Source organism: Chaetura pelagica, unplaced genomic scaffold (genome assembly GCF_000747805.2).
Source record: "Chaetura pelagica isolate M959 unplaced genomic scaffold, ChaPel_1.0 scaffold246, whole genome shotgun sequence".
Taxonomy (NCBI): Eukaryota; Metazoa; Chordata; class Aves; order Apodiformes; family Apodidae; genus Chaetura; species Chaetura pelagica.
Genome location: NW_009953647.1, coordinates 1,465,146 through 1,480,593, shown reverse-complemented (window position 1 = coordinate 1,480,593; position 15,448 = coordinate 1,465,146). Strand labels below are relative to the sequence as shown.

Genomic DNA, 15,448 nt, shown 5'->3' with positions numbered 1-15,448 from the left:
CCCCGCCCCTTTCTTTTCTAGCTTGTGAGCCTCTAATTTGTAAGCACTGTATTAGAAAAAATTGTTTCCCCCAGAGTTTTTACTGATTACATCTTTTTGTTTGTTGTTCCAGGACTGTTATGCATAGTAGGGAAACTACTCATAGATCTAAAAATAACCTACATCCCTTTCTTTTTCAGCTTGTGAGCCTCTAATTTGTAAGCACTGTATTAGAAAAAATTGTTTCCCCCAGAGTTTTTACTGATTACATCTTTTTGTTTGTTGTTCCAGGACTGTTATGCATAGTAGGGAAACTACTCATAGATCTAAAAATAACCTACATGCAAACCTCAATGGAAACAGAAATGGATTGAGAGACAAATCCAGCTCTGCTCATTTTAAATGCAAATAACTAAATCCATGCAATATAGAAAAAAAATTAAAAATACAAGGTGATGTCTCATTTAGGATGGAGAAATTATAACATGGCAACTAGAAACCATAGCAACAATATAAAAAAAATAAGGTAGGGTATCATATGCTCTATAATTGTCTCTTTTTCTCACTAAAGGTTAAAGCATCTAGGGCTGCCTTTGAAATGTGTATATATTGATTCTGATTTCCAAGACCTAATACTAGAGAAGTTGAAAAGCTGGAAAAAAGGAAAGGAAACTTTTCTGGAAGGTGTTTTCTCTCAAAATAAGCAGTTTAGGAATGCTTAAAGTAGAGCTTTTAGTGATGATTTTAGTGTCACTTGTCTGTTCTTCCAAATACTTTGCGTTATTATTATTATTTCAAATTAAGTTATTTGAAACTTACAATATCAAACAATTACAGTTTGAAGGCAACACTTGCTTTTTTTATTGAATGAAGGTGAATAAGCTTGGGGATTAATACATCTTGAGCTGCTTCTTGAGCTACATGAGACATTTAATCAGTGTCAACAAATATGACAGTGCCTTTTTCATGTTGCTTTTTTTTCCCCCTTGTTTTCCAGTGTACTGAAAGGCAGAAGGTTTGCATCATTTTCTAGATTCATAATGTGCTTTAAAGTTCCACCAGCAATACAAAGTGTAATTATCATTCAGAGATAAAGATGTTATACTGATTAATTTAATCTACATGCCCATTATTTGCAGGACCCAAATTATATATAGTAGATTTCCCTTTCTTAGACAAAGCAGTAAAGTTTAGATGCAGCAGGTAGTCTTCCCCAGAATTCAGTGGCTTTCTGGTAAAAACTGGTGGGTTTTGGCCTCTTGTTTTCAGAACTTCTGTGGAAGTTGTAGAACTTCTGTATAATTTATATTTCTAGTTCTGATCACTTTATCTGATCATCTTTATCACCCACTAGGTGAGCCAGGGACACTTCTACTGGCATATGTGCCACCATTCACAGGATTCCACGTGAGCTGGACCATTTCTAATGATGTGTGGCACAGAGAGAAGATAAAAATCAAAAGCATAATGAGCCAACTCTGACATGCATGTGGAGATGTTGTCAAACTGAATGTCTGCCAGCTGCTGCTTACTGGAATAGTTTGACCACACTGGTATATTTCATCTTTGGGTAAATTGCAGCAATTTAAGCTCTTACTGCCCCTTTCCATTTCTGAAATTAATTTCAAAAGGTGTGTTCTCTAAAACAGCTGAACTGAATAAGGAAGGGAATCTCCCATAGCCATCTTATCAAGAGAGATCTATACAGAAAGCAAGGATAGTTTGAGCTGGGTACTGTTGCCCCAACGTCAAGGAAGAGAAACAGTGCAGGGAGGAGAAGATGAGCAGGGGGTCGGTGTGCTATGGGGACAGGTCTCTCAGGTCTGACATCAACCAATATTCCTTAGGAAAGCCCTGTGTGGAAAACTGCTAATTGAAAATCCCCTTTGACAGTTCTATAACCAGAGGTTAATACTAGACTTCCTCATTTGGGGACATGACTAAAGCTGTTACTCAGTATGTGTTAATGGCTGCAAAACTCCTCTTAATTTTTTTAAGTCATTAGTATGATGCTCATCTTATTTAGCAGCAGACACTGCTCGAGGGATTCTTTATTCTGAAATTTTGTTTGGATCAAGATCAAACATGTCTAGGAGGATTTTGTGCAAAGCCTGCGATTGTGTGTCTCTTCAATATATTTTGCATCAAGTATATGTTTGTGTTAGAGTGTTAGCAGAAAATTTTCTGACAAAACTGAAAATAGGGAGTCTTTATCTCCAACGTTTATGGAAGCATGCTGAATTTAACAAACCTTTGACAAGATGTATGTAGGAGTCTCAAAGTCCTGTATACCCCTGGAAATATACCTGCCTGCCTATAATCTGGGATCTTATGATTCAGAAAAATCCTGGTATCAGTCTTGTGTTGAGGACTAATTATGCATTTATTATATTTGTGCATATGCTTACTACTGTTTAGGTTTCACATTATATAAATGTATATTACTGGCTTTATTATTATATTGTTATACTTTAAATTTTAATTCTGGGACAGTCCTGTAATGATGTGAACATGATGGATCTGATGGGGTCTGTGAGTTTAGAGCTTTAGGGTTTGTACTGCATGCAGGAATGGAGACTTAAAAAAAAATAATAATAAATAAATGGGGTTTTTTTACATTTATTTTTGTCATTCCTATTTGGTGGGATTTTTTGTTAATATTTTGTCTATGTTTTTGTGCTGAAAGAGACTGAGTCCTTTAAAAAAAATAGTGATCCTCAGGATTAAAATTTTTGCTTGGCTTGAACGTGTAAGCAGTGGGAGGGGGAAAAAATGCAAATAGCCACTTCTTGTTTTCCAGTGAAAGCAATTGGAAGGCTTGGAGTGCAAACACAGCTTCTAATGCAACTTTTTATAAATGTTTTCTCTTTATCTGCAACAGTGTTTTCTTCCTCTTTTTGTTATGGGTTTGCAAAAAAGTCTCACAACAAAACCTTCCTAAAAAATTTGCCATAAATTCTGTAAGATAATTATTGAACATGCAACACACAGTACTAACAACATTGTGTTCTACTCTTCTTCTCCCATCATAACCCTGAGCTGTTACTACAAAAATAATTCTAGTAATGTGCTAGTGTTTGAGGTTCTATGAGAATAAGGGATATATAAACTTTTTAAGAATAGTAGTGAAGCTCTCCACAGAATTAATATCCAGGTTTTTCAGACATTAGTGGCTTTGACAATGAAGATGTTACTCTGATATTAAGTGGCTTTGCTCTCAAAGATCACTTTGAAGCCTAAACATGGATCCTGCCTTCCTGCAGTGTCTGCATGCTCCCCAAATATTTAAGGGCATAAACACTTTACATTTTGATAGAAGATGAAGGTAATTTCTCAATTTCATAGCTGCTGTAGGAAATGTTATGCACCTGGGCCAACCTCATGCTGGAAGTCCTTGGTAAAGGTCTAGGATTTTGGCAAAGTTCAGACTAAATCTTCTAAATCACACTTCAGTGTCTGGCCTTTTCCTTTGTCAAATTACCAGAGCTCAGATGCTTGGCTGTGACCTTTTTTTTTTGTGCTGTAAAGGTATGAATCATAAGGTTTAGACCTAGAAAATAAAGAGAAATAAGGAGTACTGGCTCCCATCTTTCACATCTGGTTGTTTTCACATACTTTCTGAAGTGTATCTTTAATAATAACTTATATTATTGAAGTTCTCAGACATTTGATTGTTCAGTTCCAAAGGACTTCACTATGCCATAGATTCTTTTGATTAACTGCATATGACAGAGCCAGATAGTGCTCTGAGGGTTTTAAAAACTAATTTGAATGTGCATCCAATTATCATTGTATATATATGAATTTATAGTGATAGGTTATTTAAACTTCACAAAGTTACATCTCATCTAAGCGTCTCACACAGCTTAAGAAAAATGATGAAAAGTCTTCATCAACAATCAAAGTTTAATTAATTTTGTTAATGAAAAATATTAGTTTTACTTAGGGGCTTATGAAAGGATTAATACTCTTACTTTACACTCAAGTCTGTGATAACCCATAAAAGTGCAATTAGTGTACATTTATCTTTAAACATACTAAATTAATTGGAAACGTGTTTCAACCATTAATAATTCTTTATTAGGTAATTACTAAAATGTATGTCAAACACTAAGTGTTGAGCGTGATCTCCTCTTTTGACAATAATTATGCTATTGATCACTGAGAATCAGCCAGATGTGTGGCCGTGGTGCTTCTTACTTGTGTTTTAATATAGTTGTCAGAATAATAATATGCATTATTTTTATCAAGTTTATCTGTTTTCTAGACGTTTTTTGCTTCTCCTTATGCTTTGTTTTCCAAAAGTCAGGAATTGGAGAACTCCTGCAACTATCTTTTCTACCACCAGTTTTATTTGTGATGAAGTCAGAAGTGTGCAAGTTTTAAAGGAGCACAGAGACAGCTGTGAGATTCATGAGCATACATCAGTTTTCAAGGTACCTTTTTTATCCTTAGGTCTGAAACAATTGGTGGAGCAGAATTTTTTGGCTCTCTACTTGCCCTACTAAGAAAGGTGACATGATCTTACTTCTTCCCACATGTGGGAATTTTCTATTCTGAAAATGAAAATTGGACTTGTAAAACGGGAAAATTGCTTGCTACATTTTTGAGTAAACGATGTAATTTCAGCAATCCTGACTGCTCTCTTTGCTGTGACTCTAAGTAGCAGAAATCCCCTGGTGTAGAAAGGCTACCAAAGTTGTGCTGCAGGCGGAAGTTGCAGTTTTCAACTGAAATATCATTGCAAAATGAAAGGTAGCTGTGGGTCTGCAAAACAAACCCACATCCTCCTTGTAGCTCATCCTCAGTGATCGTGTTAATTTCTCTGTGAGCTGCTCGTAGTGGGGCAGAAAAGTGAGAGAAATGTAGACAGCAAGAAGAAAAACTAGATGATAGAATAGATGACTGGTATAAAAAAGTAGATACCTTACATCCTACCTACCTGAGCTGTGGTAGAACATGAACCTAAGTACATAATTTAGCAGCATATTGGGGCTTTCAGACTACTTAATATCCTCTATTGTGTAAATGAATTATTTACTTAATACAGTTAGATGAGAGAGAAAGAGAGGATCTTCTCTATAGAGGATGTGGTAGAAGGTGTGTGGATAGAATTCCAAACAGGGAGATTTATAGCAGCTCAAAAGGATCAAACTTATATCAGATGAAAGCTTTTTATTTTTTGGAAAAATGTTATTACTGCCTTTTGTATTTAGAATTATTTTCCTTAAAGATGATTTATCCTGCCTATTATGGTTTAAAATATTTTTTTTCAAATCCATGCCATAGCTCCTTCCCTCACCTAAATATATACAATAAATCCTCCAATAACAATGAAGGAGATCAGTGTGTACATTCAGAGACACCTGAAGATTGAACTAGGATCCTATAATGTCTTGTTTAAAAATAATACCATGACAAATTTCTGATTTACATGCTTACTTTCCTAAAACTATTTCTCTGATGCCTACTTTTCTGCTAAACTGTATTTAACTGAAAAATGATAGTAATTATTGCCATTACTCCTTCATGAATGTGTGGGGGCAGTATCACTGATATATTTGGAAAAGTAAAGAATCATTAATTGAAAATGTACAAAGGAAGATTTACTTAGATTTTTTTTTTCTAAAATGCCCACACAATTAATAAATGAGACTGTTCAATACAAATTTAAATGGAATAAACACCAAAAAAATTGGAGAGTCATATTAAAGGTGGCTGTATTATGAAACAAATTTGCTCTGAAAGCTAGGAACATTTCTTACAAAGCAGCTGACTATTAAATATTACACTTGTGTGTTATCTACTATATTCTCCTCCTCTTTTGAACTGGTATACAACATGTTAAAAAGATAATTTTAGGGATTTTTACAAATTACATGTAAGATAAATGAATTATTAAATGTATTCAAGTCCCCTGAAAAGAATTTATTTTTGAGGCCATACTTGTAAAGAAAAATCAACAGGAAATCAGAAAACCAAAACATTCTATTTAAAAATATGTAAGCCCTTTGACAAATACAGAAAGCACCTGGGATAATTATCAATGGCACACTTCTTCCTAAAAAGGCAGTTCAAATGTCTTATATTTTCTCCTGTTTCTTTAATATTTCTCCACTGTTATTAGAAAGTATCATGTGTGTATTGTTCTTAAAAACAAGCTGGCAAAGGTAATTATTAGATCCGGTTTGTGCAATCAGTGGTGCTGAGTTGCAGTGGGAGACATTTACAAAATAATCCCTCTGGTATTTTCTCACAAAAATGGGAGCCATCTCTTCTGATTTCTGTTCTGTCGCTTCTTTACTAGTTCCTTGTATGCCTCTGACCTTAGAAACCTGGGAAAAGAGTCCTTTGCCATGAGGCTATAGATTAACCTCTGAGCATCATCAAAGCAGCTGAGGGTGGGCTCGGAGATATTCTGAGAGATGTGGGTTTTGGTGTGGAAGTCAATATTAATCTGTGACAAGAAAGGAGATATGAAAGCAACGTCAGTTTGATTGGAAAGCTGAGCTCTGTTCACATACAGGACAATCTGCATTTGAATTTCCTCCCAGATACCCCGGGTGATGCAAAGGTCATCCCTTAATTTTCTGGCATACTCAATTCTTGGTTTTATTTGGCTCTTAAAAAGATGGCACCACTGAAAAAAAGGGGAAAACTTGCTTCTGATTATCTCATCTTTTTGCCAAACTAAATCCTATGATGTACTAGTTACCAAAGAGTACATTGGAGCAGAAGGTACTCAGCAACATTTTAGGTTTTGGTCCTGTGTGTTTTGTAAGGATGGATTTTTTTCAAAAGTTAAAAGGATTTTTGTTATATTTAAGACATAGGGATATTTAAAGCATATTGCATTATAAAAATGGTTAAAGAAAACAAATTATATTGAACATATATTTCCTTAAACCTTAAGGCTGAAATTTCAGAATGTAAAATAAACCCATGTCCTCTGTGAAGAATATATTTAAAATATAAACCATAAGAGGCCTGTCTTTGCTTCACAGAGTTCCCCATAGTGTTTTCTAATGATAAATAATCAAATTGAAAATGGAAGTACAGCCACATTGAATTATATTCTATTTTCTGTCATTCCCAGAAATTTGGATCTGAACTTGCCTCACGATTCCCAATCTCAGTACCCATAGTGCCCCTATTTACCTCCTTTGGAGCATCATCTTGTATAAAGTCAGAATAAATCTTTTGGGCTTTTAAGGCTATCTTAGTGGAGGATTTGGTTTTCTTGAAGTCCTCACAGGCCAGCCAGAACTCTACATTCTCCTCACTGAACTCTGACTTCAGAAATGTCCTAAAAGCTGCCAGGCCATCTGGGGAAAAATGAATGAGATGATATGCAGATTATATGTGCATATATACATGTGTCTATGCATATATACAGTTAATATAGTTTAACTTATGTGTCTGATATTGTTTTGATCATCAGCCAGCAGTTAGTCTTGAGAAGCTGCTGTAGGAGAAATAAACAGGAAATGAAACTATAGTGATGATAAGGTGACCAAGAGAATTCCTGATTGAGAAATGCTGCCCGTACCTGTCTGCTGTGGTTTGGGCTCTTTAGCACTGATAAACACTAGTCCAGAGGAGAGCCTGGAAATTTTGGCTTTCCAGAGGATTTTTAGTAACTTGGTTGTTGGGTTTTGTTGTGGGTTTTGGGGGTTCTTTTAGTTAAAAAAAAATAAAATAGGAAAACCAGAACTATTGTGTGGAGAGTTTAATGGATATTTCTGCCTGCTTAAATGTCCCTTAAGCATTGGCCAGAAGGTATGTTGTGTTTGAAGCTCAGAGAAACATGCCCCTTTGCCTCCCAGCACTGCAGCCCACATGCCTTCAGCAGCAGCTCTGGTGTGGCTCAAAGCACAGCTTTTAAAATAAGTTGTTCACCTAATACTTACCTTTACTAGCTAGTAGTGTATCCACAGACTCAGACCAAGCCATTGTTTCCTCAGCGTCTGACCTGTGGAAAAAACATCTGTCCTTGAAAACAGCACTGTGATCTTCTGCCTGTGCAGTCTGTGGTAGCTGATTTGTTACCTGGCTATCTCCTTGAGGGAGTAAAGGGAGCAATTTGTGTTACCCTGTGTACCGAGTAACAGAAAGTCAACAAAATGTGTGACAGTTCTGTTTTAGAGAACCACATAAGATTATAAAGTAAAGCAGTATTTGACACTGGCAGCTTGATTGCTCATCCAGGAGATAGCAGTAATGCTTGCAGTTGGTTGAACTATATTAAAAGTATAGAGAGGATACTGTTCTTGAGTATGTGCTGAGTTTCTTCTTGAGTTCAAACGGATTAACCATTAATTTATGTGACATTTTTTGCTTGGAAGGACTCATAATTGTCTAAAACATAATGCTAACAGTGGCAGGATAAATTCTTCCATTTCTCAGTGGTGTAAAATATTGATTAAAGTAATAGTTTTGGCTCTTCCTTTGAAACTTGCTGTAGGCTCCTGTTAGAAATGAGACACAGAACTAAACTTCCCTGGCTGTTGGGAAGATGTCCAAGCTGGTTGAGAAGCAAGACACAGTGTGCAGCTCACAGAGAACAGCTGCACCTTTGCACAGGTGATGAGACAGGTTGGTAGGTAAGGGAGCTGCCTGTCAGGTGTGTGGAATATTTTTTCTTGTAACTTGGGAAGGAAGTGTTGTATTGAATTTAGTCCATGAGTATGTAGATAAATCTGTCTTCTATTCCTGTAAAATTGTTTTGATTAAAATTACCATTGTATGCGTTCTTAATTGAAACACCCAGCAGAAGGAAACTCCTTTACCAACATTGTTGTTATTATTTACACTTTTTGTCACAAACCCTTGTAAGGGTATGATTGCTTGTAAACTACTTTTGTGTAAATGTCAGTCACACAGATGGAGGTGTCACCAAGCACCTGCTTCCCTGCATGCTAATTTTTACAACTGTCCTTGGTCAAAATTTTTGAGCTAGAAATTTCAAGTGTTAATTGGTTCCTCTTGTGACCTCTAAAGACAGGTAGTAAAAGAAGAAGTGTGTTATTGAGCTGATACCCTATGCTCTACTCAGAACAGACTCAGTAGAAGGTTTTATCCCAGCTTACCTTAAATTTTAGTGAAATTAATATAATTTTTTTTAAAAGCACAAAAGTTCAAAGGAAATGAATAGTTTATTAGCATCGCGCAATTGTGAAAGATCTTGAAATTAAAAAAAAATATTCAAAGTGCAAGGCCACAGCAGAGTAAGTATTTTTTTCCCCATTTTGGATCAAGATTTTTATAAGAAAACACATCAACCCTAGAATACCTGCAAGAATACCTTGAGAGGCAGGTAATCATTAAAAAGATCAGTATCTCATGTTCCTTTTGTTGACACCAGTACATTTTATTCTAATAGTAGAGATGTATTAACCAGATAGAAGAAACCAATTTTCTAATCCTCTGGTTATGCATCTTGGTAGGCAGGGGGATTAGAAACTGAGTTTACAATCTGTGTGAATATACTAGTCATTTGATGTCTTGGCAGCTCTGGGATGACTTGTGTTTATCTCCTCTCTCACTTGGTCAGAAAGGGGAAATTGGAAAATTTTGAAATATCTTGTTTTGTTCAGGGGCAAAATCAAAACAAATTCCAGGATTTTTGACAGAAACATAAACCTTATTTTCTTACTGTTGCTGTTTGAAAAACCTCACAACTTAATTTCATGGAGGTTAGTCATTCTGTACTGAAAGGTTTTCTCACTTAGTTTTTCTCTTTTCAGACATGCAAACTCACATGTCTAGGTCTTTTATTCCCATCCCTCAGAGAGGAAAAAGTTCATCTTAACTAAATAAAGAGCAGATCATCCTTGGCTCAGCAAAGCACCACAAGCCACAGACATTGCCCACAATACTGAGAAATTTGGGTGAATGGAAAAGAGGGTAGAAAAGACTGCTGAAACACAGCACCAGCCTGCACATGCAGAGCTGCTCTTTCCTCAAGGCTAGAGTTAAAAGAGCATGTGTTCTCAAGGCTGGCAAGATGCCCAACCATCAGGAGAGCATTTTAAAATAACCTCTGAAGTTCACTGTGCTTTTGTGTCTCTGACTAACCCGTGTCTGAAATCGCCTATGGAAAGTCTTTTGTACTGCTGACTTTCTGCCACTGTACATTCTAGCTATAAAATAGGTATTTTTAGGAGCTAGAAGGCTCTGGAATCTCCTAAATGGACCAAACACTTTGTTCTATACAGAGCATCACAGATTTTTTTAATTTACCGAAACAAAACAAACAAAGGAAACCCCAACCAACCAACCAACAACAACAAAAAGTCCAGCAAACCCCATCCTGGAATTCTGTAAAGAATATCTGATATCTGACTCTGAGAGCTTGACTCTCAAAGCCCTGTTCTGAGGTGTACAGGCTAGTTAGAGAGCTGTATTCCACAGCCATTTCTCAGCATCATCAGTATTTTCTAATTGTAAATTTATAAAGACATTAAGTGATAGTGTCACCATATTACATAGCTGTAATAATTATTACAATAGATTGTGGCAAGGACATCTTTAACAGCAAGCTTTTTTGTAACTGTCAGTTTGCTTGTATCCAAACTGCACAAAGTTACATTTAAATGAAAATAGTAAAATTCTGCATATTTATAAATATATATGCACATATACATGAGAGAAACTGGAGTACAAATAAAATCAGTCTGTATTGGAAACAAATGAAAATGAAACACAGCTCTATGTAGTGCTTTGTGAGACATCTTGTGCTTGTGAAATTAATCAGGGAATTTCTTTAGGAACTGTAATAAACTTTTACCAATATATAACAATTTCCAGGTTGTTCAGTAAATTTTTACTATCTTGTCAAACAAAAAAACAAGATGAAAAACAGGGATAAAACAGACAGCATGAAGCTAATTCTGCTTCTTTTTCTTATGGGTAATAATACTTGGTTTAATATTTACTTGTCGCTCAGAATTATCTCACTGACCTCATGGGATTTACTTGACAGCAAGGAATCAAAATAATAATATCCACTTTCATGGAGGAAGGGAAATAAAAGCTGTCCAGATTATTAAAAAGTTGATCATCCCATAAACCTGTGATTAAAATAGCCATAGACAACAACTCACTTTATTGGCACCTTTTGTCACACTGTCTGACTGTCACAGGTAGGGCAAAAATTTCTTTTTCTGACTGATCTTCAGGCTGAAGGGAACATGACAGCTGGAACAATGCAATCAGCACGTGAATAACCAAACAGTGCAATGCAAATTGTCACACTGTTTTTAATCCTTCATTTGAAATAATTTACTTCAGAAACATGGCTTATTTTTTAGCAGTGGCCAATCTAGCTTAATCTACCAAAAGTAATTTTAATTAAAAACAATTCATATGTAAATATCTTTCAAGTCACATTTATGTTCTGAACAACATCTTAACAGAAAAATCATCTTGTAGTTTTTCTCATTGACAGTTTGGCTTTCTGATTGTGGAAAAGGAAAAAGGAAAATAGGACCAGAGCACATAACTAGAAAATTCTTCACTATAATTTATTCTCATATTGTATCTGCAATTTTTCTCCATCATCCTGTGTGTCTTGAAGGTGTGAGGCTCTTGAGCCATTGTCACCTTTGTTTATTCATACATGACTTTTATCATAATGGGGCCAAACTGGAGTGGCCATCATTTTGTACAGTGATGCTGCTACAAATGGGATCATGCACTATTGGATACTTTCAATGCAGTGATTTATTTTTTTTTTCCTACCCTTATTGATATTTAATTATATGTGCCATCACTCTGCCCAAAAAAACATTTCCATATAACTTTATCTTTCATTCTTGATAGCTATTGTTTCCCCCCATCTCTTTTCCTTCTCTCTGTTCCTTACTGTCCATCACTCTCCTGGACAAGCAGGCTTACTCACTGGCTTCTTGCCTCCCTCTAAATCTTATCCTGCTGCCTAATCCTTTGCTTACCCTACCCAGCTTCCTGGTTCTCAGTGTCTGCATGTGACCCAAAAAAACCTTCTAGTGGTTCAGAAACCAGAATCCAGCTGTCCCAGCCTGCAGAATATGGGAATTTTGTCTTCCCACTTAATATATTTTATGGCAAGTAAAATTTTTACATCATCCTCAAGAGTTTAGGTCCTGTTTGATTTCCTATATGGCAAAGTCACACACCAAGCTGCCTTCTGCCTGACTGAGGACACAGTCTTTCTCACTTTAGCATCTTCTTCCAAAGTAAGAAAGAAATGGGCCAGCAACACATGTTACGTTTTGGCCTTAACAAAGTTGAGGGGTTTTTCCTTACCCTCACCTTTTGGGGATCTGTAAAAGAAGTTTCAGGTCAGACTATTTGATGAACTTCACAATGGGGGAGAAATGGTGAATCTGGTCAGTAGTACTCCAGAAAGCTGAAATGAGATGGGAACAGATATTTAGAGGTGGGTTACTGGGACAACTGGGGAAATTGTTGTGTCTTGCAGGTGAAGAATAAAAAACTTAAGTTTGTTTGTAAAATGAAAGCCGATAGGAGCTATGATTGCTCTCTGTGAATGCAGAGGGATAACCCAGAGAGTAGAAAGAATTATTTTGGCTTAATGATGATGTTGGCAAAAGGAAAACAATATGTATAAACAGAGAAAAAAATTAGGCTGGAAATCAAAAGGCAACTTCAAGAAAGTGTAGTTTTTAACAGTCTCACTGTTTAGTTTTTGTCCTCTATTTATCTGTCCTTCAAAGATAATGCTTCACATATTGATGAAAGAGATTCTCTTAAATTGTTGCCTTTGATAACAGGTAACCAGAAATAATGACCCAAGATACCCCTTTCAGTCCTGCATTATACTAAAAGAGATTTCTGGCAGCAAAATGCGAATTCTTCATACAATTTTTTATCTTTGCATCCACTTACTTCTGAAAGTTATAGTAGAAGGAGAAAAATGTGAATTATCATCCTGGTTCTCTGCAGTGCTTCTTCTTTTCCTTAATCAGTTATTTTCCCTTGTTTCCAGAGTATGCACTGCAGACTCTAACACCACACTAGACAGGACCAAGAGGAAGACTAACTTCAGCATCTTGCAGGTAGAGAGAAAAACCTTCAGCATCTGCATTTACATGAAATCCTTTGTGGCTGATTCATTCCCAGGTTTGAGGTTTGGTAACAGAGGATAAACATAATTCAAAATCTGAACAATAGTTATTTGTAGAGTTTCTGGCCTTGCAGACTGTAAGCAGCTACAACTTGAATTTTCTAACAGTGAGAGTGTCTCTTTGTTGATTTTTGTTGAAATAGTACTTGGTTTCCTAATGTTATGTTGTGTGATTGTTACTATACCTTTCTCAGGTAGCAAACAGGAGGTCCTTCTGTAAATATGAACAGATATTTCTGTGATTTACTATTTCTTGTTATTTTTAGGAAGGGACTTTGCTGTTAGGTGCTCTAGGTTCTCACTGAGAAATGGCCAAGACCCTGCAGCAGTTCTAACTGGATGTTGAATTTTCCGCCGAGTAACAAAATTCTAGGGCATGGCCTGATGCAAGTTTCCTCCAAATTCCTTGGTGTAATGCCAGTAAAGTCAGAGCAGTTACGAGTACAGAGATGACACCACATGAAGCAACATATCATTCTTGGATGATTCCATGTATTTCTCACTGTTTACACTGTATCTAATCTCAGTGATTACACTGTTCAACTACCTGAGATTTGTCATTACAAATTGACTTATGATACATTTTTTAACAGGTAATATCACTCTTTTGTTATATAAGAGTCCCATTAACTCCTGTGAGACAATTTAGGAGAGGGAGGACTGCAGGATCTGTGTCTTTTTTTTTAAATAAACATCTGATTATATACTTTATGAAAAAGAACAAAGTTCCAAACAGTAAAACAGATGCATTTTAACAAAATTCTCTCATTCCCTGACATCCAAATGATACTAATGGGACCATCTTTTGAAGATTTTCAGAGCTGACAGATACTTTAAAGTCAGTCTCAGCAGCCACAGAAGGTTGCTAAAACAACACAGAATGATGAGATTGATACAATCTGATTGCTCTTGCATTTTATGGGTTCTGATCACAAGTCACAAAGATAAAAGGAGCTATGAGAGGTTTACAGTGACTGCTAAGTCAATATAAGTTGATTGTATTTCAGGTACACAGCAGATAATAGGGTTGTTATTATTTTTATCCCAGTACAAATATCACAAGTACACCAACCAAAGTTAGGTGCAGGCACCTGTTCCCAGAAAAAGTAGCTGGTGGTATTGTTATCTGCTTCCTCTGCTTGAAACTTAATCGTTTCTGGAAAGAAATTTCAGTTTTACTGAAACTTCATAAGGAGAAAAAGCAATCTTAGTATTAAAACAAATGCATCAGTTGCTTGTTGAAATGTATTAGCTATTGATAACTGACAGTGTCAAGTAAACAAAAAGAGATATAAAAGGTACTAGAGACGGGCTGGAAATACCTCATGGAATTATTTCTAAACTTTTTGGAAAACTGTATCAGGTTGAAACTGTTGATATTTGCAGCTTTGTTTCACTAATGACCCAGTCTGGACTGGCTGAGTAGCAGAGGCCCTTATCTGCTCAGCAGGTTTCAGTTTTAAAATCTATCTGTAAGGCCTTGGTTTAACATTTCTGTAACTTTGAGGACTGTGCTATGGATTTTTCTTTTGAGTCCTTTGCCTCTGACAGGCCATAGGAGAACTAAACAGTAGGAAAGGGAATGATTGAACATTTCCCTCTTTGCCAAAATGACTTGCTAAGGACTACTGACTTATTAAATATTTAAATCTCCTGAACTTTTAGAATTACTGCTTGACTTCTTACTGATACTCATATTTTATTATTTAGCTGTCTTTAAGCATTAATTTCACTGAGTTATCTTCCTGTATGAAAAGCTATTGCCTGTTTAAGGCAATAAAGCATGTCATTTATTTGTTCTGCTGACGCACATCTGAGCTAGATGCTAATCTGAATAGACAGTATAGAACAACTCTTCATGTCCCAACTATTGGTGTATTAACCTAAGAAATCACTTTCATTTATGTGTGTTCCTAAAAGGGTTGCCTTGTACTCACCCGAGTTCAAAGTCAGAAAAGGTCACACTCTCCACAAGCTGTTTTGGTGTGCTGGTGTTTTCCCTGGGTCAGGTTCAATATGTTATTGCCCTTCAGCACTTGGCCTCTGTTAAATCCATTCCATACCCAGGTTTGCTCGGAGAGTGTTATCATGTGCAGTGTAACATCAGCAGAAAAAAAAAAAAAAATGTTAGTTCTGCTGGTCTGAGCAATTCAAGCAAACAGACCTAACTGCATTTCTTATATTGGGAGATGCCAAGATGATCTGAGCACTGCTGGCATTCAAGGGACATGGAAGTGCCTGTCAGACAGGATGCAAATGCATTTTAATCCCAGCACTATGTAAATGCCAATCTTGCATTAGCACTGCACAGCACAGTCAACTCACAGTTCTTATTTTATT

General features: G+C 36.2%; 1 protein-coding gene across 1 annotated transcript; it reads right to left on the bottom strand.

The window, feature by feature from the left end:
• Window positions 1–6,232: 6,232 nt before the first annotated feature.
• RGS21 (regulator of G-protein signaling 21) lies at window positions 6,233–15,198 on the bottom strand. The gene is made up of 5 exons (XM_009999927.1): window positions 15,172–15,198; window positions 13,074–13,144; window positions 7,890–7,951; window positions 7,138–7,304; window positions 6,233–6,436 (listed from the first exon to the last, which is right to left on the bottom strand). The coding sequence occupies exons 1-5, from the start codon at window positions 15,196–15,198 to the stop codon at window positions 6,233–6,235; spliced, it is 531 nt and encodes a 176-aa protein (XP_009998229.1).
• Between the last annotated feature and the right edge of the window lie 250 nt (window positions 15,199–15,448).

Coding starts and splice junctions, on each gene's coding strand:
- RGS21 (XM_009999927.1), bottom strand. CDS start 15,198: ATGATAACACTCTCCGAGCAAACCTGG. Junction 7,305..7,889: donor TACACTACTAGCTAGTAAAG/GTAAGTATTAGG, acceptor ATTTTTCCCCAG/ATGGCCTGGCAGCTTTTAGG. Junction 6,437..7,137: donor AAGATGATGCTCCAAAGGAG/GTAAATAGGGGC, acceptor TTCTTGTCACAG/ATTAATATTGACTTCCACAC.